Source organism: Lissotriton vulgaris, unplaced genomic scaffold (assembly GCF_964263255.1).
Source record: "Lissotriton vulgaris unplaced genomic scaffold, aLisVul1.2 SCAFFOLD_370, whole genome shotgun sequence".
Taxonomy (NCBI): Eukaryota; Metazoa; Chordata; class Amphibia; order Caudata; family Salamandridae; genus Lissotriton; species Lissotriton vulgaris.
The window spans coordinates 118306-144161 of record NW_028247800.1 but is presented as its reverse complement, the minus strand read 5'-3'; the positions used below and the strand labels follow the sequence as shown (position 1 = coordinate 144161).

The 25856-nt window shown below is 41.6% G+C and overlaps 1 protein-coding gene across 3 annotated transcripts in view; it reads left to right on the top strand.

The window, feature by feature from the left end:
• Positions 1-25856, top strand: part of BEND2 (BEN domain containing 2) — a 216909-nt gene that overhangs the window by 135581 nt on the left and 55472 nt on the right. For 2 of the 3 annotated variants that reach the window (XM_086949802.1, XM_086949800.1), the window contains 5 exons: positions 8196-8300; positions 11081-11509; positions 11608-11734; positions 17742-17942; positions 24115-24236. In XM_086949802.1, coding sequence (XP_086805928.1) covers positions 8196-8300; positions 11081-11509; positions 11608-11734; positions 17742-17942; positions 24115-24236 — 984 coding nt within the window. The remainder of the gene's footprint in view (positions 1-8195; positions 8301-11080; positions 11510-11607; positions 11735-17741; positions 17943-24114; positions 24237-25856) is intronic. The other variant, XM_086949801.1, reaches the window with a different exon arrangement.

Sequence of the window (25856 nt, the reverse complement as noted above, 5' to 3'; positions counted from 1 at the left end):
TAACCAAATCCTACTAACAAGTCACCCTTGATAACTTACCGTTATCCAGTTCCACTTATGAAACACATGCCAGACCCATGACTTTATAAGTCTTCCAAAAAGGTGCCCATTCCCTTCATTTGCATGTAATCTGCTTCCTGTGCCTGGGACTCTTGTGCCACCTGTCTGCGAAATCCTCACTCCATGCCCTAGCTATACAGATATCCAAAATAATGTCACTTTTGTGGAACTCTTTAAACGTAATCATTCTTGCACTCAACACCCCATATTAGACCCTTCAAAAATAGGTTTCTGTCCAATATCCACCCTGTCAATTGTATGCAAGATTCTATGGAAGCTGTTGTCTAGCAGCTCCAACACTGTTTAATATTGAGCAATCTCCTCAACAGCTTCCAATTAAGAGTGTGGGGGTGATTAGCTTGACCTGTCAATTCTCTTTGACCCAATTAACTAAATGGTTCTGCTCCAGATCCTCATGCACCTTATGGGGTTGGCAGGAAAAGTGCAAACTTGAGTCCGCTCTTTCTGCAAGACTCAACCCAGGCTCTATTGATCTGTCATTACTGATTTAAACAGTGTTCTTTTTTTTCAAAATGTGTGTGTCCTTACTGAGTGCACTGTGTAGTGCAGCCAACCTCTCTTGATTCAGTACGCAGTCAACATCCATCTAGCACTCACCAGATGGCCAGAGGACAAGCAACCACTAACTGATTGCTTCAGTATTGTCATAAAATGACAAAGTGCCTCTCAAATTACACATCCAAGCCAGAGGTAATGAGAGTAGACACTAAAGCCTAACCTGCTTAGGATCAAGTTTTCATTTAATATTCCACTTGTTTTGTAAATATGGCACAAATTAGCCCATAGCCAAAATCCTGAGGTTTCTTTTCTACTTGCATATAACAAAAGGCCTGTCCATCTTAACACAATCTAATACTGAGCAAACATAAGCCCCACTTCCCATCTTCAAATACATGAAAATAGCCAACAAGAATCTATATGCATTGTTTCACCATCAAATTTCTGGTATTCTAAATCTTATTCCATTCATGGAACAGTAGAAAACTCTTTTTGTTACACTGCGCATTGACTGAAACATACTAACCAAAAACTCACCCATGTCTACCCTAACCCTGGGCAAAGTAGCAAACTACGCTTGCGTAGTTTGCGAACTTTGCGCTACTTCGCACTACATGAATTGCACGTAGCACAGTGCAAACACGGGTAGCGGTCATCTTTTGCTTGCTGCGATCCTCAACATCAAGTTGGCGACCTCGAGCGAGCAAACTGAGTTTCCAGCGAGACTGTTTCCTCGTTCGCGATCAGCAACATCAAGTTGCCGATCGCGGGAGGTCAATTTTCTCATTGCGAGTGGTCGAGTATGCTCACGACCGCTCGCGATGAGAAACTACCAGTCAATGTTGAGAAAGCTGCAGCTCGGGTAGAAATCTATTTAAGAGGCAGAAAACAACCGCTTGCACTGTGCAAGATGCGGTTTGCACAGTGCGGACAAGCATCCGGCACTGTGCAATCAGTGCGAACAGCATTTTGCACAGTGCACTACGCAGTTCGCGTAGCTACGCATAGCTCGCGTAGTGCGAAGTCCACTTTGCATAGCTATACATAGCGCTACTACGCGAACTACGCCGAGGCTTAGTCTACTCACGCAGATCTTTCAAATGGTTTCCTGTACTAGCTCCTACTCTAGGACCCCACATTGAAAATTTCTTACTGCGTCTATAATGTATTTACCGAAGACCTGGTACCTCTCTCTCTGTCTTCCATGTACTTTAAAATGTTCTACTATGTAGGAACACAAACAAGGTATCAGTTTTACCTTAAATTGCTAATAAACAAATAACTACTAATGCAAAATGTGGATAATGGGTACTGTTTGTATATGGACATGTTGATACTTATTCTCCCCAGTCTGTTACCAAGGTCAATAAAGTATCATCTCTGTTCAAAGAATGTTAATCGCAAGACCTTCCTCTTCATACTCTTGCAATATTTATGGCTATCCTGTAGGCTTTAATAAACATGTTAAGCATTAAATACTACAATCTGAATATTCTGAGTCTTTTTGTATAAAATGTTCTTGGTGTTTAGTTTTTTTATCAGCCCTCACCCATTCTCACATATGCAATTTGAGTGCTCCTGGAATTCTTAGAGAATGATGTAATAGTGAGATACTATTCTCCAAAACCATATCCTCTGACTAGCTGCATCTAGAACTTGCTCTTTCTGTTGACAAGGTGTGTGGAAGTGAGTTAGTGAGTATTACCATTTCTATAGTGAACTCTGCAAAGCCATTATCTCTTACATAAAAGACTGGGCCTGATCCCTGCACCTGCGGGCTGAGACCAATGCAAATTCCTTAAGGGGATACAAGGTGATATTAGCTTTGTAGAGTTTGAGACTTTTGGTCTTTCTGTGCATGGTTCTGCGGAATGAAGGAGAAAATGCCTTTAGAAACATCAGAAACTCTTTTGTGCTATTGGGCAGACGGTATTGCATTTGGTGCTGAGATAGTAGGTTGAGCAAAAGGCACCCAAAGAAATAAAATCTGTTGTTGCCTGGCAGTAGCAGGAAAGTAAACACAGTTTCTTTGGCCAAAGTCTGAGGCCAAGTTATAGCTGTCTGCCAGCATGGAAGATGTATCTGGATGAGCATAGTATATCATTCAGGAGAGTAAGCCAGTGCTGCCTGCATGAATCACTCCACAATCTTGATATGATCCAGCTAGGGACGAAGTAATGGAAGAGGAAATAATAACAAGAGATAAGCAGGAAGACATACTCCTGAGAAGGCACACGCACACACATACAGATTACGGGAAAGCTGAACATATGGCGAGATGACATCTCTGTTGATGAGTAAAGAATGAAGGTCCATCGTCTGGTTCCAGAATCCTATGAAGTTATTTAGAGAAGAAACTGTGTGATTGGGAGGTACTCTTCTTTCAGATGGAACTGCAGCTGCGCTTTGCCAGATATCCAAGAAGCCTTCCTCTAATGCGTGTGCAGTGATGCTTAACCATTTATGCACATTCATCACAGTTATATATACTTTTGGCAGTCTCTGTAGTTAGTTTAGTTGTAGTCCAATAGGGACTGTGGGAGCTCTGGAACCTTTGGCACTTCTAAAAAACAGGAGATCAAGAGATTCTGCTTTGGACACGGGGGATGATGCAGTGCCATCGCTTGTACTCAGACCATGTAGCTGCTGCTAGGATATGAGAGTTAGGGATCCTTGGCAATCTCTTTCCATTGGATCTGGATTTAAGAGCATGGTGCACACGGGTTACCGTGAACATGTCCGAGGCTGAAGTCACAAACTGGTCTGTGAAACTACATAATGCAAGAGGAAAAGACTAGCCTATGAGACTGAAAGACACAGAAGTATTTATAAGATAGGGATGCTGTGCAGAACTAAGCCCTAAAGTCTGGTGTTGTAGTTAATCAGAAACAACCCTATCTCATGGATCTTGGACTGACTCATGACAGTGTGGGTCTTGCACTGCAGAGGAGAAAGGATAGTCAATCAAGGTAAATCTGAATAGTCAGTGCTATTTGCTGCAGATAGAGCTAGGAAGAGGGTTGGAATGGGGGAGAATGTCCCCAACTCATTCACTGGAAACCTGGTATTCCAAACTTTGGTAAATCAAGGCTTGATAAACTTACTCAAGGAAGATTAGCAGAAATTGGTTACCAAAATGTTAGCAGGCTTCAGATGAACTTGACGGGGCTGAGGCACGTACCACCCTCCTAAAAACTACTACTAACTTTTAAAGGATGTTGGAAAACTGAGATTTATGCAGTGTCTTATGTCATGTGTTCTAAATACATATTCACTTTTGGAGCATCGTTTTGTCTGCATTATAAACACATTTTCACACATTATTTCTTATGTATTGGTTGAATATATGTATTTGACAGAAGCTACAAATAGTCCGGTGTTTCCTGTTCTTAATTTACATTAAGGGATGAGTATTTAAATTTGGAATTAGATTGTGGATTCCTCAAAATTATTTAGAGGTCTCTAACTTTAAAAAAGTCCCACGGAACAGTTGTTCATCTCATTGAATTTCGCATGCCTGACAACCAGTCGGAAAAAATAACTAAGTAGCCCATTATTTTTAAACCTCATGACTCTATAGGCAAACCAATTCTATGAGAAGATAAAACAAGGAGGAATAACTCACCAATGAATCCAGCAAAGTAACACGGGAAACAGAAGCAAGCACCTTCAACCACCATAACTGGTGAGGGACAGAAAAGCATTCTAAAATTGAAGAAATAGCCTTGATCTAGGCGGAAAACTTACAGATTTTTAAACCCACAAATTATATTATTTTATCTTTTACCCACTTAAATCTTTCACCAATTCAGTGGAGTTAATGGGATAATTAAGTTCCCCTAATTTTTACTTCTTACTCTTCTTTCTACGAATTCCCAAATGGGTTTATGCTCTCAAATATATTATACACATCAAGTGACTAATAAGTTACCTCTGACAACACAGAATTCCCTAGAAGAAAATACTTATTTGTTGACAGATAAAGCATTATTGTGTTGTATGCCACTTGTGCATTCCTTCAATTTTCTAAACAGACCAAGGACAGCTGCAGTGCAAGGGGCTAGAAGGAGACTTTGGGGAGAACTTTGTGATATATAAAATGTTACTACTGCTGTCACACCCTCTTCCACATTCTTTCAGTTCAATTAACATAGGTACAAGAGAGACATCTGGCTGCTTTCTCACTCCTGCACTTCCCTAGAGGCTTTGCCTTAAAGTACTATCTGGAAATTTCCATTGTTTTCAGCTAGTCATTACACTATACTTGTTAGACCTGGCATCTTTGGCGTGGTTTCCCCTGTATTTTTGCCTCTGCCTCCTGCATTTTTGACACTGTGCTGGATTTCGTTTTTGCTGGTATAGATGCTTTGGGCACTTTGCCACTGCCGATCAGTGTCAAAGTGCAAGTGCTCCCTGTGTAAATTATTATTGTAATTGGTTATCCATGATTGGCGTATTTGTATCACCAAGAAGTCCCTAGTAAAGTGCACTGAGTGTGCCAGGGCTGGTGATACAAATGCTACTAGTAGGCCTGCAGCACGGATTGTGCCGCCCACATGAGTAGTCCTAAAATGGTGTCTCAGGCCTGCCACCGCAGTGCCTATGTGCAGTCTGTGAACTGCCATGTCCTCCTGGTCAGTGTTCCCACTGACCAGGTCTAACCCTTCCTTTTCTGTACTCATTGGTCACCCCTATGGAAGGCCCAAGGTACCCCCTTGGGCAGGGTGCAGTGTATGTGAAAGGTAGAGCATGTAATAGTGCAGGTGACATGCTCTGGTAGTGAATTACAACCATTTTCGTTCTTCACTATTGTAAGGCTATCTTGTCCATAGGCTATCATGGAGAATGCTGGCTACAATGGTTACCTGCATATCTTTCCATAGGAGCAAGATAGGACATACAAATCTGGTATCCCTGAACTCAGAATTTAATAACACATCTTTTAGGAAAGGTGCTTTTTAAATCCTGTGGTTGAGAACAGCACTTTTAGACAGTGGCTGTTCTCTTGTCTGAACTTTCTCTGTGCCTTGGCCTGTTTGTGAATTGACTGTCTGGTTTGTGAGTGACAGGGGCTGGGTGGCTACCAGAGGCTGAGTGGGCCATCCCTGGGCTGAATAGCTCCATCTGCATCTAGAGTGGTGGGAGGGGGTAGCACCTGGGCCTGAATAGGGCTGTGCCTGCCTTCCACAATGCTGTCTCCACCTCCTGCTGGGCGGCTGAAGACCCTGCCCCTCTTTCTGAAAGGAAAGGAGAGGCCAGGAAAACAAAGTTTTCAAGGGACTCCCAGAACTGGTACAGACCTGGCTCGGAGCCCTCCTGCACAAAGGGAACAAAGACTTTTAGGGGTATAAGTACAGGACCCCAGACTGCAGAACATTAGATCATCCTGGAATCAAGAAGGAACCTCTGCCAAGGAGAAAGATGGAAGACTAAAGAAGGAAGACTGTCCTGCTGTGTGTTTGTTGACTGACCTACAGTTGCTTTGCTGCCAAGAAGAGGGGAAGAACTTTGCTTTATGCTGTGTCCCTTTGCTTGAAGGAATCTCCAAGGGCCTGAGAAGAGCTGGCTCCCTGTTAAGAAGTCCCAGGAACAAAAGGACTTCACCCCCAGCTTCCTTGAACTCTGCTGAGAGAGTTCTGTCCTTCCCAGAGTGCTTGGGCCAGTTGTGGTGCCTCTGAACGTTGTACCTGTGCTTGGGAAGCTGGAAATCAAGATACTAAAGACTTTCTGCAAAGCTTCACGCATCGCTCGCTTGCGGAGTGCATCCCCATCAGTGCGAGGAAATTCCCGCTGCCGCGAAGATCGAGATCGTCGCAGCGCCTGTTGACGCTGCAAGAACCGACGCATCCTTCGCTTGCGGAACGCATCGCTTCGGTGCGGGAAAAGAACCATTCCTGCGAACATCGTCGCAGAGCCTGTCGTCACTGGGTGAGATCGTCGCACTGCCTGCTTGCAGACCGCATCACGTCGCTGCGAGAGTCGTCACAGAGCCATCGCATCGAGGGGCCGCGAGAGGAGAAGATCGACCCTACGCAGCGCATCGTTACCGCACCTGAGATCATCGCCATCCCGAAGATCGCCGCATCATACCTTTTGCGAGCCGCTTCCACTGAAAGCTGCGCACCGGAATCCACGCTAGGTATAGCATCCCTCCCCATACAGACCGGAGTCATCGCGACACGCCCGCTACTTCCAGCTGGGTTGTCGCATCGCCTCCACAGGGTCTTAGGAGTGACACATCGCTTGCTTTTCAACGCTGCAGCTTTCACTTGCAACTTTTGTCGCATCTAAAGGTACTGTTGGCTAAAACGTGAAGCAACTGTGGATTATTGTAACGCAACCTTAAGAACAATTTTGAAACCATATTCTTGAACTGTGTATGTTGGATTTTTGTCGTTTTGGTCTTGTGTAGTTTAGATTAAAATACCTTTATTTTTCTAAACTGTTGTGGAGTCAGTTTGTGGTATTTTCACTGTGTTACTGTGATTGTTGGTACAAATACTTTGCACATTGCCTTTGATAAGCCTGACTACTCGTGCCAAGCTACCAAGGGGGTGAGCAGGGGTTATCTAAAGAGTGTATCCTCCTTACCCTGACTAGAAGCAAGGGTCTCTATTTGGACAGTGGTACCTACCTCTGCCAACTAGAGACCTCCAGTTCTAACAATACTCACTTCAAAAATAAAAATAAATTTCTGCAAGTTATTCCCACTTCTCTTAAGCCCCACCTTTAAAATATGAAAAAGCAAGCAGACACGCACACCAGCCAAAAATCTTCTGTTTTCTCCCCTTCAGTAGAGAGCGGGGTAAGGCAGGAAGAGGTTGGGCTGTAAAACATGCATTAGCTCTGCAAAACTTCATTCTGTTGAAATCAGAAGGCAGCCCTGTTAGACAAGTCTTGTATACTGGTAATGTCACAGTTGTGCCCAGAGAATAAAGAAGGGATGTGTAGTTGACAAGATGGGTGCAGTAGGCGTTTTATTGTTAACCATCCTTTTGCTGTGTTCTTGAATTATGTGCTGCCACCTATTTTCCTTTATTCTCAAAAATACGTTAGTGTTTCAATATCACTCTCCTAAGCTCTTGAGGAGACCGTACCCAAACATCAAAAGATGATCTCACTGATTTAAAGTTATGAACAAATATTCTTAGTTTCTGTACGGACCTGTCTGTATCCTTTTACTACCAATTAATATTTTAATGGTAAATTAAAACATAAACTGGCAAAATCTTGTTGGGTTGTATTACTGTTATTATGGTTTACTCTCTCTTAACTTCGTTTTGACTATACAAAAGGACTAATAATCAGCTCCTCATGGAGCACCCATACTTTGAATGACTAGGCCTTTTTTGGTAAAATCTATTAATGAGATGCCTATTTTGAAGTTTGATCAGTCTTTATCAACAACGTTTTGGTAGGAATTATATCCTAGTGCAAGTAATTGGCAGTGGTTTTAAGCTCCCGCGAGTTGTCCTACCCAACATATTTTCTGTACTTGGACTGTAAGGTGATTTTAAAAAGTAGTCTTTTCTTTCTGTCATTTTCAGAATTCTGAGTAGTTCTGAGTATAGTCTGGGACATGCACATTTTTATTAACATGTTATTCAACATTTCAGGCAATGTATGACGCTATACAGAAACTTGATAAGAAGTTTGATGCACTTCAGCGAAAAGTGTCAGAAATGCAGCATGTCCGGATGAAGCCACTCCTTTTCAAACCTGTAAGTAACCGACACGCTATTTTTATTATTTCTTTATCTGTCACATAAACAGATGTTTGTCAGTGGCATCAAGATCTCTCAGCTCAGCTATGTTTCCCTATTTTGTAAACAGATTTCTATTAGCAGTATTTAAATTTGTCAACGTTAAAAGTGATTGATGGCATTTTAATCTGTGGACTATAAATTGCCCCATGACATTGGCACATTGTTGTGCTATTTAAAGTAATTTCCATTGTTGACAGTGGTATTGCTGTGCTTAATATTTTGTCCAACAGTATCCCTTAAAGTTTACGTCACTTAAAATATAAATGTCGCAGATACAAATGTGTTTACATGAATTGGTCATTGATCTTGGCCCAGGGTCGACTACACCCTGCCTTATGATGATCAGGATCTGAAATGGGACTATCTCAAAGCCTCAGACGTCTCTTATCTATTTTATACCTACACTGTCTCTAGTCACCTTTTATATCTCTTCTTCAACCAACTCCTATGTATTGCTTAGCACTATATAGTACTCCAAATCTGTCTGTAAGCAGACATGGGGCTAGAGAAATACCCATGCCATAAACCTAGTTGAGTTATATTTACCCACATTATAAATAGTTATTTAAAAAACTAAAGCCGTTATATTTAATTTCACCTGAAATATCTGCTACATTAACAGTTTTGTGCTCATTTTGTAGTATTTGCCTTCAAGCTTGAAATGCATTTTAATTGGTAAAAAGAATCGCCTCTAGCTTGAGAGTGTCTGAAAGAAGTTTCCCCATCATAACTGAATTTGATATTCAGTAAGCTATGCATTCAAAAATCTCTTATTAAAGCGTTCATTGTGACCTGCTGATCAGAATACCAGTTTCTCATCAAGGCTTCATGAGTCATTATGTGTGTCCCATAGTGTTTGGCATCAACTTGTCATCTTTAGTGTGTGTCTTTAGGTGCACTTTTCCCATCCTCAAATTGTTTAGAAATAGCAGTGCCCATTTTTCGTTCATTCAAATGCTAAGTTGAAAGCAGACCTTTGGGCCTTGAATTCGGGGTATGAATTCCTTCATACCAGTACTGAGATGGTATAGGCCCACACAGACAAAGCCAACACCCTCTTGTACATCCGACAGCAAAGGGCTCCAACTCCTGAGCCTAGGCGTGTAGTTGGCTGACCTTGCAAGATGTGGTGCTTGCAACTACTCCACCAACAGTGTGACCTTTCCTGCCTCACCCAGATTAGCAAGTTCCAGTCCATGGAAAAGTAGAGGGTGCTACATACACCCTTCCCTACCATCGCTCTGCCTGAGCCCATTGTTCCCTAAAATTTGAGATGTTAACACCTGCAATTTTCATCAGAGACCTTAGAGGTCCTGGTAGCTACCAGATAATCCTCCATCATAACCCTATGTAGGAACAAATGACTGAAGCTTTTTCCCTTGACATTGCTGAAGACAATTAAAATGCTTACATTTTCAGACAATGATGTAATGTTTTTTCCACACCACCTGGCTGAGACTGGTGTAAGTGGATACATGCAGGACAAACCTTGTAAACGTAGGGTCCTACCATTACTGGCCCGTGAAATCTTTCTCCATGATCAATGAGACCATCAAGATATCCTGAGGCTCTAGTGTACCCTGCCAGCTCCTGATACCTCAACTGGCTGATCCACAAGTCTTTCAGGCTAATGCCATTCTTTGATCTAAATGTCCTGCATGGAATATTACTTTTTCAGTCCTTGGGACGCATAAGCAAGCTTCAAGCCCTTTGTGCCTCAGAGCCATTAATAATGTTTCACACAGAGAGGGTCATCAAACACAGCCTTCCTTTTTACTGCTTTTGTATTAATACCTGAATCCGGAAATAATTCTTTCAACTTTCTTTCCATGCAAAAGTCCCCTTGTATGAGATGATTCTGCGTAAATTCTACATGAAGTGTACACTACACAGATCAGCCTTGAACCAGGGACCTTTGTTATTCAGATCAGCTTACGTCACCAGTTGTGACCAACTATGACAGCCAAGTGGTTGTCAACTACTATATGGATAAAGTCATGCATCACAAACTGCTGCACTCCGCACCGGAGTCCAATCTCCATTCAGTGTCAGGCACACTTGAGTTGGGCTAAAGCATAATTGGTCACATTCTCCAGTTAAGGAGCTCTCTGAGACATATTCTATGGCATTATGTGCTGAAACAACAGTAATGCTTCTGATTGATGCTAAATTTATCCAGCAATGTATATGAAAACTCTTTGTCAAGACCTAGCTGCCTGATAATGCCTTCTTGTGTTATCCTCCCTTTGTCACTTTCAGTTGCTATTGAATCTACGTACAGGTTGAAAGTAGGAAACAGTCAGGGAGTAAGAGTGAGTAATCTCTATGATTTACTTCTGACAACCCTTCTGCTGTTAGTCAAAAAGCACCTGGTGATCACCTTCTGGTGCCACTACTCGTATGCAAAACTCTGTATGTAACCCAAGAAGAAGTTGTTTCTGGTTCTGCTCATACATTGTAGAGATAACCTCAGACTGGCAATTGTAAGAGTAGCTCAGTTACGGTAAAGATAACTTTATCCATCTGAAACTTTCGGCCATGTCATGGTCAGGTCTTGAGCCATTATGAATTTTTTTTCAACACATTCAGTTGATGTTTCGTGATAACTGTCAAATGCATTTGCTAAAAAAGCATACCCTAACACCAAGCTTTCAAATATGTTTCTTCCTTTAGTGGTAGCATATTAAATGACTGCAACTTTAACTAATATTTCACAATTGTCTTCTCCTTTGCAGAGACCAGTTGGTTTTTCCCACAGAAGTTCCTTCAATATGCCTCCTGGCAAAATGAAACTAAAACTGCAGAAGCCCTTTCACAGAGAGTCCAACTTGCAGGATTATTCAGCTCCACAAGGAATGCCCGGTTCTACGGTGAGGGTTAGACTGGAAAAGAATCCTCTCCTTGCCAGCCCTACATTAAAGCCTATTCTCCCAATGCCTCTCCAACAGGAACCTCAACAAACTCTCCACAGACAGAGTCCACCACTGCCCACCATCGTCTCCACACACTCGTTACATGCACCCTTCTCAGTGGATGAAAGGGTTCCTGACCCAAATATCCAAGCAACTTTTGTGGAAACAGTGTCCCAAAGCTCCGCTAGGCTCTCACCAATGGTTGTTAGTACACCTGTGATGCCTTCAAGAGCAACGGGTGATAACTTACAGGTACTAAAATTGATCTTGATGGTTGTTCTAAATATGATGTATATTAGATCATGTTGAGTACTTTTAACAATAAAGTATTTTGATCTTTTTGAATCAAGCAGACAACGCCTGAAGCCAACTTTAGAGATAAAGGACCAGTGCTCACTAACTATATTCCTCCCCTGGAAAGTGTGACCATCAGTCAAGAGCTACCTTCCTCTTCTGAATCTGTCAATCCTTCCTTAGGTGAGTTGGAGCAGGCACATGGTTTGCAGTTTTTCACTGGAAGACAGCTATTTTTCTCAAGGTCTGTTGTAAAAATATACATGTTTACATATTCTAATTGTGTCTTAAATATGAAGTGAAAATTCTTCATAAGTGGTAGGGGAAGTCGACCATGGCCTATAGGGAGATGTTTAAGGGATGTAGATGATCTTGAGGAATACTTGTTTTTTACTCTACTGAATTTTCTTAATCCATAATTGTTTAGCCTAAATAAAAGTTGATTTTACTTCTTAACCCAAGGTAGAGTCATAATCCAAATTAACAATATATATATATTTTTTTTACTTTATTTTTTCAGTGTATGTAACAGATACAAAACCCCCCAATTGGCATCGCTACAACGCATGTACACAGTTCGACAACCTCATTATGGCACTTAGGAACGCAGGTATCATCCAGAGTTTATAGGAGAGCTTCCTCTTCTTGGGCTTGGGGACTAACGCCAGTAAACAATGCAAGGGGTTCATTTCTATCTGAAGGCCTGTAGTGGCGACTATACGATCTACCACCCCCGCCCAGAAACTCCTGATCAAAGGGAAGTCCCAGGCTAAGTGTAAGTAGCCCGCTCCCGCTGCACTACATCTGGGGCAGCCATCTCCCCTGTCCCCAGAGATGCGCTTCAACGAGCCCGGAGTCAGGTAGGTGCGGTGTATGAAGTTAAAGTGTATCAATTTGAACCGTAAGGGAACCTATACGCTTCCGCTGCCCCTGTTACAGTAAAGAGATCCGCCTCCCATGCCACCCAAGACGGCGGCACCGGTGGGGTGGAGTCCTGTTTCATAGCGTTATACAGCAGAGAGATTAGTTTACGCCCCCTGCTGGAGGAAAGAAGAATGTCTAAGGTGTGGGTCATTGGTGGTCCTTCCAGGCACTGATGCCAGGTAACCATCACCACATCCTGAAGTCCCCGATAGTGCAGGTAATGCCCTCTCCCAAGGCCAAAGGCCTCCTCCGCCTGTTCATAAGTCGGGAAGGACTCGTTGGAGTAGAGATCATCTAGAACCCCGCATCCGCCTTCTCGCCAAGAGTGGAATGACATGGGTTTCTCCATGGCTACGAAAGGGGCCAGTATCCAGACCTGTAGCTCCCTATGGAAGGGCGCCCTCAGCAAGACCCTCTTAACAAACCGCTGCCAGATGCCCACCGTGTGACGCACAACATAAGGAAGAGTCTTGTCCGCTCCCCTGCCCTGCATCAGCACTACCTGTAGCCCCTGGATGGCCGCCCTGCCCACCAAGAGGCGCGTCTCCCAGTTATCCCGGTCTGTAAACCACCGGGCCGCAGGCTGTAGCTGCGCTGCATAATAATATAAGTCGAAGCGTGGCGCTTCCAGACCTCCCTCCTCGTAGCTGCGAACGACAGTGTGGAGTGCTACCCTGCTGCGCCGGCCCGCGTGAGCAGCATGTTAAGAGCGAAATACTCTGGGGGGAAGAGGACACAGTGAATTCTGGAGGACATATAGCGTCCTGGGAAGCCTTACCATCTTGGCGACGGCCAGCCGTCTCATCACAGAAAGTGGCAAAGAATTCCAAAAGGACACCGACTGCTGTAAGGACTTGAGTATCCGATCCATATTCCGGACCAGCAGCTGTGAGTCCGTCAGGGCCACCTGTATTCCGAGATAACGGAATCCCTCCTGTTCCCAACGCAGCCCGAGGTCCTGCAAGTCTCCCAGTGGCACCGAGTCAAACCCCGCAAGCGGGAAGATCAAAGACTTGCGGCGGTTAGGTCTCAACCCCGACGCCTCGCCGAACCGATCCAGGTGGTGCAGCAATATCAGCAGTGCCTCCTGTGGAGCTGTCAAATAGAACAAGGCGTCATCCGCATATAGAGAGATGACGTTACATGTGCCTCCCACCGTAATACCCCACTGTGCCATCTCTGTTCGGACTCAGACAGCAAAGAGCTCTATGGCCAGGGCAAACAGGAGCGGCGAGAGGGGACACCCCTGGCATGTACCCCGTCCCAGGTGCCACTCCTCTGATCGTGCAGCTCCGAGTATCACCCTGGCGCGAGGGGCCATATATAGGCTGCAAATCCAGCGACAAAAGTTGGGGCCCAACCCCACTGCCCGAAGGACCTCTAGTAGATATCCCCAATCGACTGTATCAAACGCTTTAGTGAGGTCGACCGACACCAGAACCATCTGCTCCTCCCTGCCACGTACCTCATGCATAATGTGATTCAACCGCCGCAGGTTCATGGCAGTGTTGCGCCCTGGAATAAACCCGCACTGGTCTTCATGGACCAGGTGAGAAATATGGCGCCAAGCGTGTGGCTAGTAGCTTGGACAAAATCTTCACGTCCGTGTTGATCATCGTGATCGGACGATACAACGAAGGGTCATGCGAGTCCCCCTCCCCGGTTTCAGGATCATACATATTTCCTCCGTTTCATACTCGCCGGGAGAGTCTCGTGTTCAAACGCCTCGAGAAAGACCTGCAAGACGAGGCGGGAAAGGGTAAATTAACAATATTTATATATGTTTTGCATTTACACTGACCTCTGTACTTTACATTTCTCCTTTCTTGTTACTGCTCAGATACCCAACCATCCATTTGTGCTGTCACAATCCAATTAGATAGCTAAGTGGGTTAATGTGCCTCATTGTATTTATTGGGTTAATGTGACTATGTTTATTTGCCTATGTATGTAGTGTTTTTGCATAGCACTCCTGCTACTTTACAGGTACACCTTGGTGCTTCAGAATATAGTGGCATAGGGTGTTACTGGATAAGTTGTGTGGGAAGAGGTTCAGGTGATCCCATCAGCTATGCTACTATGCCAATGATGACCATTTAAAGAGAACATTGAAGTAGCCTATGTCTGTAAGCACCCATAAACAGCGGAGTTTCCCATTTTCTAGGGAGACATAGAAACTCTTCTTACCATCTTATGTGGAAGGCAAAGCAGTTCCAGAATGTGACTTTTTGGGTGGCTAATGAAACGCTGGTTCTTTTAGACCTCTGTTTGTAGGTAGAGCAGGAGAGGATCAGAGTTCTTCTGAGGATCTTTCGAATGGAGACTTTTGTGCAATGCAAAAAATGTCAAAAGTTGAACATTTCCAGTAGTAGGAGCTAGTCCATGGCCTGTAGTGCTGGGGTGATGGGTGATGGAGCTAGATGCTTTTTCATGCTTTCCCCTTGAGTTTCACTTGGAGCAATGTTTAGATGGTATTACAGCATTTAAATCATGATGATGTCACTGCTTAAACCTGAACCATATGATGTTCAGGATCGCTAAGGAAAGGATACTCTTTGGTACCTTTTGTTCATTGCCGAGTTACCCCTTCGGGGGTGATAACTGCACTATATAAGCTATGTTAAGATACCATATATTGACATAACATCGATGTACATGCAACCAAAACGAAACAGCAAGCTTATAAAGCGAACGCACCTCCCCCAATAATCCCCATAATTCAAATTGTGTTACTGTATAGTGTGCACATCCACTACTGTTTCCAGAGAGTGATCCCAAGGACCAAAATTGATTCAATCTCAACTGTGAAGTGCACCACAATGAATAAGTTCCAAAATAATTTACTTCATCCAATCAGTATGTGTGCAAAAATGTTCTTTAATCTTTACATGAATATTGTGAAAACAGCCAACATGTTTCGTCCAACTTCTGTGGACTTCATCGGGGGTGTGAAACATACAAAACATATAGTGTATAATACAACGTATATAAAAGACTGACAGTACCACATTTATGAGTACAAAACAATACATTGATAAAAATCATCACAGGATGATTTTAGATTTTCACACATATACCTACAGGGACAGTATATACTATCAAAGACCAACGTGATAACAGAAGATGAAACAAAGGGCTTAATTAGTAGTAAGCTTAAAATATCAATGATCCTTGTTGATCTTGGTGTCTAGACATACTATTTAAAACTAGTAAAGGGCAGCGTATGACTCATTTTTTGTTTATTTAGTCCAACCATTGGTATCGGTCCCATGCACATATTTACACATATTGAGTTATTGAACAACCTAAATCAAAGGGGAGAACGAAGGTGAAGAGATAGTGAGACAACTAGAGGTTGAGCTGCGTGTGATTTAAGTGTATCTTATTTCAGAGACATCACGCAAATGTAACCCATGAGACATACCTTATATATAAGTTGTGTCCTTCTGTGACTAGTGTCATGAATATCAGCTCTTTATTGTTCACAATCATCGGTTACTTTTTTCATGTGCATGATCCCTCTTGGATCCAGGGTAGGCCCGATACCTTTTTAGTTGGTAACCCCGCAATGGTGCCTGGAGATAATAATAATAATCCTAAAGTTGGGACTCCCTATTAAGTGACCGTCTCCTTAATACAATTGAACGATAACGTCTCTATATTTAAGAAGCTATGTGCATTTCTGCTAAGTGCTACCTGGGATGTAGCAAGGAAAATGTCCCATCTATTGGGTAGTTGCCCTAAATGTGACAGGTATTTTTGCATTTGGAATGCATCATCCCAAATGCAAAAATCGCAATTTAAGTAATCAATAAATTTGCGAATACTTAAATTGTGATTGCATTTAGGAAATCACAAATTGCGATTCCTTAAATGTAATGCATTAACAACAAAAAGATTGCGATTTTGCAAATAGGAATTGCAAATTACCGTCAATTTCATGTTGATGGTAATTTGCAAAAACTTTGAAAAATGCACTAAAGTGCATTTTTCAAAGCTCCATGTTACACACACACACGCACACACCACACACACATGCCCTTGGGGCATGTGTGTGCGCAACATGTGGTAACATGAAAATTTCGGGGGTGCAACAGGGTGTCCTTTTGGCACCCTTGAAATTGCATGCGCAATTTGCGAGTACCTATTGGGTACTCGCAAATTGCACATGCAATTCCCATTCATTCCTATGGGCCTCTAGGTCTATAGAAATTAATGGGAAGTCATTCTTTAATTGCGGCTGCCAATTTGCGAGTCGCAGTTAAGGAATGTGTAGGAATTGCTATTTTTTAGCGATTCCTACATGGATAAGGATTTGCGATTCCTTAAAAATCACAATTTAGGAATCGCAATTCCTTTCTTTTATGCATGTAGCCCTAAATGTTTTGTATGTTTCACAGCCGTAATGAAGTTGACAGAAATTGGACGAAACGCGTTGGCTGTTTTCACAATATTCATATGAAGATTAAAGAACATTTTTGGATTCATACTGATTTGACGGACTAAGTTATATTGGAACTTATTCGTTGTGGTGCACTTCACATTTGTAATAACATAACATTGGTGTACGACTGATCTTATCTAGTTTGGGAATCTGATATGCATACTACAATTGTACAATACATTATTATGGATTGATATTTAGCTGATATTTTTTGTGTTATAAATTCATATTGGTCTCAGACTCTATATTACTGGAACTCTCTTATCAATTATGTTTATAGTTCATCTTTTTCTAGCATCACAACCAAATTGTTCACACAATGACCTGTATTGATTTGCTTGCTTCCTGTACTTTGGTCCTATGTAAAGTGAACTGTCCCACATTTTGATCTTGTCTGCACTGTATAAAACTGCAAGTAAATAAAAACAATGTGAGAAAGATCAGGCCCCTTATTCTAGTTTTACCAATGTCTGTGTGCTAGATGCTAGAGAATTGTAGTTTTACCAGTAGGCAGGCCCCCACATCTTTCTTGTGGTTCTTTTGTTTTTGTGTCCAGATAGCTATACCTTAAGCCTGCATATTATAGAGTGTTGAAAATCGTATTTCTTGAAACCTTTTGCCAATGCTTCCATACTATTAGAGCTAATAGTCTACACAACACTGTATAATCTTGGTTACAAGTAGAAGAAGCATACCTATGCTTGTATAAGTCTAAACAATGCAATGTGACAATCTTAGAGCCAGATGTTTACCATTCTGATAGAAGTATGTGTGATCTGCTCCCTGGTTTGAATTTGTTTCTCTTATTCACCCCTTTGAAAGAATTTGTTGGTGATCCTAAAAGAAATGTCCAAGTATTTGGAAACTATTTGATGAAGGCACGACAGAAGACAAAACCCAAGTATGCTGCACGATATTTGGTCCGAATGCTGTTTCCAAAGGAGACATTACTATGCAGCACCATGGGGACCGGTGCAAGAGGACGCAGATCCCTGGATCCCAACAAGGTGTCTGCTATAAGAGGTATGATTGTTTGTATATCTTCACTGCTGTGCACAATGACGTTATCAATTAGCTGAAGGTTTGCGGAGAAAACGCAGGAGCACATAACAAAAAAGATACGAGAAGGAACGGTGAAGGAGCAAGATATTTGAGTTTCAGGGGTGCAGCTGTCACTTTGTTTGACATCGAAGCTTTTGTTTTGAGCAGCTTGGAAAATAGGCTGATATTTCCCCCCTCAAAGATTAACTGACACTGAGGATATCAGTAACTCCAGAGATGTGGAAAATCAATCCTATTATGAGTTTGAGCTGAAGGTCCATTAAGTATTTCGGAATTACAAGAGCAATCAGTATTTACGGGTCGAGTTCCCTCTGAAATTTCTCCTTTCCCTTGGACTTTCTTAATGGAATTTCAGCTGCTTCCAGTTATCAAAATCGTCGTGTGAAAGTAAATGTATTTTTATTCCACCACTAGGTGTAACCCTCCACTTTTTTTGCCATTCATTATTTCTGGGCAGAGATTTACACCCAGGTGTAAGCTTACATGTCTCTTATTATGCAAATAATGGCATGCAGCCACCTATAGCAGAATTTAGGAGTGTAAATTTGTCATCAACAACTTTTCATGTATTTTAGAGATCCCGACCATTGCTTTGGAGCTCTCTTTATAGGGCAGTATAAGAACATTTTAATAAAGTTTATTATTTGAAAAAATAATTAAAATGGTATTGTATAATATAAATGAAAAATCTATTTAAAATATGCATAAATAACCTGGGCATAATACAGTAAATCTTTACAGTACATTAACACATCAAATTAAATGTGTATTAAATAAAAACAAAATAGTTTAAATATATTAAGTTGGTACATGTTATTTTTAAACAAATTAAAAATAAAATACTCACCCTCATTGATATTTTTATGTTTCAGTATTTACTAAATTTTGTTAAAAGGTATGAATTTATCTCAATTTTGTTTGGTTAATTAAAAAGAAATTATTATGTGATGTACATAAATATTGGTGATTTACTTGACTTATAAGATCTTTATGGTAGAATGAGAATAAATAAAAAGTGATTATGCTTAATTGACCATGTTCCGTGTATATGAGGTTGTGTTGCTAATTAGAACTTTACATAAAAAACAAATGTTGAATAACTATTCCCAGTTATATTATAAAATATGTAGTATTTTGATACACCACATTTGTACACCGCTTTACAATAATTGTACAGCTTTTGTTTGATTCTAAGATGTAGATTCTATTATCATTGGTTTATGATATTTAACCATTTGTATAGATACTGGGATCGTCTGTAGTAATGACGATAGTGCATGGGCATTTGAAGAAGGCTTTAGTCATTTAATTGCTGAAGAAACCATTCAATTACAGATTGACTTTTAGTCTCCCCAGTAAAAGTAAAATCCAAAATAGGGACATTACAGGACCACTGTGGAAACATGTGAAACAAAAATACAGTTGCTTAAAGGGGAAGAAACCAACCTAGTGTATGTCTCTGAGAAACCTCTTATCCTCCTAGACAAAGACCATCAGGCTCCTCTGGTTCTCATGCCTTATCTGCAGCATGTGATACAGTAGACTATAGAACCATAACGAAGATTAAAAGATTGTACTGAAATCACAAATACAGCTTCAACTAGATCTGGTGCTACCTTGACATTCGAAGCGAATTGAGGTCACTTATAGATAGGTCCTATTTGCAGCATGTGGTGTTATAGATGACCTTCTGTACATTCAGCTGCCATCTTCCAATGGATTGACGATATTACAAATAGTTTTTTTTGTTTAAATTTCTTTCTGTTTTGAGGAATCCTAATCATATTTTCAAACCCCACAATGCATCGGTTTGAAGATTGCATCCAAGATCATTTTTTACTGCCACCAGGTTTGGAGCTGAAATCAAGTGCAACATCTACAGAAGTATGTCTCTATCAAAACAAGAAGTAGAAAGCACCGATGGGGACATGGAATGAGACCCGGGAGCTTGGAGCGAAGAGAAATCTCATTGTTCGTTTAGAGTCTTGAACTAAATAATCACCCTCTCGCACTACTGTTTAAGAATAACTTGAAGGGGGAGAGGCGTGGAAAACACTTGATCATTTATAGAGTGACCCAAGTTTTACCCTTCTAACTACTTTTCTGCATATAAATTTGCCTTTTAGCTAAACTACTGGAAATAAATAGCACACAATTCCAGACTTTATGGGTGATCATCAGATCTGACTGCACTTGGTAAATGATGCCATAAACCAATCGAGCATCTGTCAGTGAATAACAAAAAGTTTACCATAGCTAAGCAACACCAAAATTGAACGTTCGCTTTTGTCCAGTATCACAATACTATTCACAAGGCCTCTAACACAAAGAATAGCCACAACCCCAGCTAGAAATATGAGAAACACCAGTCATTTCTAACAGTGTCGTAATCCAAACTAATGGGGCCCCCATGCAGGATGTGATGAGGGACCCAAGCATCTCCCTGATCGCACAGACATTTATTGGTCTTTCTGCTCAATGGCTTATAGGGTGAGGGAGCCCACCCCCAAAACAAGTAACCCTGCGGACCCCCGCACTGCGGGGGCCTCTGCTACGCCCCTGATTTTTAACTCAAATCTATAATTCATTCCCCAAATAAACATTGCAAAAGAAACCTTCTTCTTACTTCTGGTCCTCTGCAAGATTCTATCACTTCTTCAAACAAAGCAATGTGCAGAGCTAACCAGATCTCAAGCCACCGATTACCTGTGCTACTTGGGCTATGGTCTACAGAGACCCACACTTGAATCCCATTAACAGAATGCAAAATATTTAAAATCATATTGCAAAGATAGGTCTCCGCTGAAGGAAAGTGTACCACCCATCTTAAAAGTACACCACTCGCTTCTGGTTCCAGTTTGCTATGGCACTGTCTCTCGTATTCATGTTACTGCAGTTTGTGTTTTTGTTAATGTTGGCTCTAGTTAACATTTATAGTTTTATTTTTGGACCCAGCCCTTATGTTTTGAAGGATGGATACCAGTTAGCATTTGCCACACTGAGAACCGATCCTGTGCACACGCACGTATGGTTGATAGTCCAAGTATAGGGACTAAGTTTTCTACTGATACAGATTAAATGCTTGAAGAAAGAAGCGTAAAATGACAAGTTTCGTGTGAATAAAGTTTTTATAAGTCAAAAGGTGGACAGTAAAGTAAGGAAGTAGCCAGCCGACACGTGTTTCGTCACACCGTGAAGGAGGTGTAACTCATCAGGGCTGTAGGGCTACAAGGTAGGAAGAATCGTGTAGATAAGGGGCGGCGGAGAAACGACCCTGTCCGCATGTGGGATGAGGCGATAAAACGCCAAGGGTAGGTTGCTGGGTCAGGCAAGGGTAGCAGGGCCAAAGGCGTCCAGGGGAAGCGGCTGAGCGTGGAAAAGCAACGCACGCGTAAGTGCGTCTATCTGCGAGGAGACTGCATCCGGGTGTTGGATGCCACACTATTGAGTATGAGGATGATTTTCTGCTTTCATTTCAGATCTTCCAATTTTTAGATTCTCTGACTTCACTACATCATAGTGGGCAGCTTTGATCGCCTTCGGTTCTGTACACCCAGTGCTGCTCTAGTTCTCCACTCTTTGTTCAAGTAACTCTTTAAAGTTGCTCGACAAGTGGGTCTAGTGGCAATTTTCAAAGAGTTTGAGCTCTGACTTGGTGATTTAGATTATTTTATTGCACAATTAGTTCGTTTCAAAATTGCCACAACAGCCGACTCTAACACAAATACGGAATTCAAAACCATGATTGGTCAGGAAAGATGGTGATTTGTTAATAATTCAAAATACTTTGCACGCTACAAATGTAATCTGTTAAAAGATCATCAAACAAATGCATTCGGCCATTCTATATTTAACCATCGTCATGAATGTAATAAATCTCTTCAACCTTTTCTCCACTGCCAAAAAAAAAGGTCTCCACCCTAGGCAAGACATACAGCATATCATATTTAAAACAGAAGCTGGTAGCTCTGTGGCATCTCTGAATGCCCCATTTGCAAAGTAAAGGTCTGTGCCAATACCATCTCTGCTTTTCAAAGTGCTAACAAATGGCTAACATGCCCAACAAATTCTCAAGCACCACAACCGACTCTTCAATTGATCACTTTCCTTTTGATTGATGTGATTTCTCTTTAACTCATGTATTAGGATTTGAAGAAAATATAAGCAAATTGACTTGTCTCTTTTTGCTACGACTGCAGTTGCAGTTACAAACTATTGATGCATTCCTCTTTGTATTTGAAATAGGAGGGGTGCCCCTTTCACACCATCTCCTATTTAGGAATCGAAAGGGATTGCAAAAAAATGCATTTAAGTCTTAAAATGGCGTTTGCACATTAAGAAAAGCTCTTTTGTGGTGGCAAAGATTTGTGAATTGGGCCCTCAGTTCTTAAGTGTGCCTTTTATCTGCAACCTTAAACAGTCACAAGCTTTATATGAGAAGCCGTGTTTGCTACAATTTGTTTCAAATGCTGCACTATAACCTTGCATGGGTCTGGCTCATACAGTGAGAAGGTTTGAAGATTTTCCTGAATTTTCCAGGAAAAAGAGTCAGGCCAAAACTAAAGGATGGCAGAAATGTTGTTTTATTTCTGCCATCCTTTACTTATGACTTTGGTGTTTTTCCTGGATTGTTTAATTTTTTGCCTGCCCTAATGATTTGTCAACTGCAGTAATCTTGAGAAGGTCGGGGTGGCTGAAGTATTTTTCTTAAAGTGGGACGCTCAGGAAAAGGTTACAGGAAAAGGTATTGGGAAGAAGATATTGTAATGGCTCCATTACTGATTTAACCCCTTGTATGCTGATGACGGAACCGCTCCGTCATCAGCTGCGGTGGCGCTGTGCTGATGACGGAGCGGTTCCGTCATGGCCCGCCCGCCGCTCATGCGCGGCGCCAATTCCACTCCTGCGCTGAGCGTTCTATTGAGCGGACGGGGCCATGGCGGAACCGCTCCGTCACAAGCACAGCGCAACCCACGCTGGTGACGGAGCGGTTCCGTCACCAGCATGCGCCCGCCGCTCTTCCGCCCCGCCCCCTTAGCACTGCGGCGGAATAGCCGCCGCAGTGAAGGGGTTAAAACATGGGACCTTGGTTTTAATCCCAGCTCCGACACTTGAATTAAAATTATATGATTATGGTTAGTCACTCTTGTGCCTAAAACACGCAAATACATAAAATGTAATACAATTGATAACATGTGAAATATAATTGTATAATTGAAAATGTGTAAAATCCCACCTGAGGTTCACAATCCTGTATCTGTCTCAGTGTTTACAGTGCTCTCTAGCTCTGCCACTCGGGCGCGCTATATAATACCAGCAGGTGCATACATTGACATATTGTATTTGATGATCTTAAATTCTCTAGTTTGAACAGCAGTACTGAAGATGTTAGTTGGTTTGACTGTTTTTCAGGTAGCTGTTTGTTTCTCCCAAAGACTTAGAACGCCTCTAGAACGTCTGTGGAGGGTGTAATCTGCGAGACAGAACCCAGATAATAATGACATTACTTTATTAGGATATTCTAGAAACCTCAATGTCATTTCTATAGTTAGGGTCTGCATTAATGGGGGAATATTTTGTTTTCGTTTTTTTTACTAGGGTTGTTTTTTCACAGATTTCAATAAATAGATTATGGCATTGCAGTACAATTAATCATGTGTCTCTAAGACAGTCATGCAGACAACTGGTTGAATAGAACAAACAAATCTGAATAGGAGAATAATTGTACAGCTTCGGAAAGGAGAGAAGATAATGATTGTATGGAGAGATAGCAAATGAGCTTGTAGTAGGAGTAAGAGAAGTTTATGTGTATGTGGAGAGTGCTATAGTAAAGGAAAGAGCATAGCCAAGACAAGTTGTAGTATAATCCATCAAGGAGGTATGTCTCATAGGGAAGGGTTATGAGCGAGTTACTTCTTGTACATAGGATAGTTGCCTTCTTTATATGGGTTAGGTGTTCAAGGTGTTTGGATTTCTGCATGTATATGTCAAGGTACTTCCATAGTTGGTATGATGCCAGAGAGTCAAAGTTCCTATTCTAGACACTGTTTTTTACCAGGAACCTTGAATTCATTTGCCTTTTTAAACAAGTACCTACAATTTGTTCACTACAAATACTGTGTTTTGTGTGCAGAATTTCTTGCATCTACTTTTACAAACTACGACCTTGGTGAATTCGGAAGAGACTGGAAAATGTGCATTACCAATGTGAATGCCATGATACGTGGCATACGCTGTGAAACCAAACGTGACTTGGTAAGTAAAAGAGGGATGCAAAATATGTTTTAGCTCCTTTGTAATTTGTATTCTGACTTCACTTTCAATTTGTATTTTAGCATTCAGTTGTGGCTGTGAAATTTTCATATAGTTCTTCATTGTTTCTTCAGTTAATTTTATCCGTCTGCAGAATTAACTTCTGGGAAAGTTGCACGAGCTGTCTCTTGCGAGACCGTTTTATTTTTGTAACAGGAACCTTAGAGACTATTGTTTACAGTAGTGGGCTTCAAAACCTACTTAACTTGAGAGCATTTAAAAACTATCAGCCTGATTCATCAAGCCAAAATCGGCTCGCAAAGGGCCAGATTCTGAGAATCTGGCCCTTTGCGAGTGCGATTTTTGCATTTGGGATTCATCATCCCAAATGCAAAAATCGCTAATAGCGATTTCGCAATTTTGCGAGGAATTACATTTAAGGAATCTCTATTTGAGATTCCTTAAATGCAATTCATCATCCATTTTAAAATTGCGAATTCGCAATTTCGGCCCGCTATTTACCGCGAGGTCAAACCTCGCGGTAAATAGCGAAAACTTAGAAAAATGCTTTTAAAAGCATTTTTCTAAGTTGCATGTTGCACACACACATGTGTGTTGCACTTTGGACATGTGTGTGCGCAACACCTGTTCAAATTTTCATTTAAGGGGTGCTACAGGGTGTCCTTTGGACACCCCTGGCACCCTTTAAATCGCTATCTTATTTGCGATTAGCTAATTGCTAATCGCAAATAAGGAATACTCCCCATTCATTCCTATGGGCCTTTTGGCCCATAAGAATGAATGGGGAGTTATTCCTTATTTGCGATTAGCAATTTGCTAATCGCAAATAAGGAATCTGTAGGAATCGCAAAATATTTTACTATTCTTACATGGATCCCGTTTTGCGAGTCTGGAATAGCGATTCCTTATGATTCGCTATTTCAGACTCGCAAAACCTCCCTATGATGAATCAGGCTGTATGAGTGCATGCACTGCTGTGAGTGATTCCTCTTTATCAGACTTCTCGATCCCCGACGGTGAAGTGGTGATGAAGCCGTAAGTTACAATGGCGTCATTCATAGCTCTAGTAACTCCATGCATTCACTGTAAGAGACTTTAGTGGCGCAGGGTGCTCAAGCTTTAGGAGGATTTAGTGTTGATGTTGCCACAGGTTATTGAACAAGAAGACTTTCTTAGTGGAACACCATTTTGCGAATCCCAAGCTTCAGTTCACAGTCAGGGAAGACCTCTCCATACAGGAATAAGAAACACACCTTACATCTCTCCATACAAGAAAAATTATTGACTGTGATATAAGTGAAGGAAGTGTTCTTAGTGTGATATCATTCCAGACACACCTTCAAGGTTGGGCCATGCTTGTTCACACAGACAACATGACAATGATCTATTACAATCACAAACTGGGCAGCACACATTAACTAAAACTGTTAACTCTTGCACAGTAAATGTGGCACTGGGCTCTCATTAGCAACCTGTTCCTGTTTGCAGAACATCTAGGAGTCTGTAACTTCTAAAGTCCTACTTTCAATTTACCAGGACATTATTGTATCAGGGAAGATTTGCAACCCTTCATCACCAAGTTTAGAAGAATATCTACTAGCA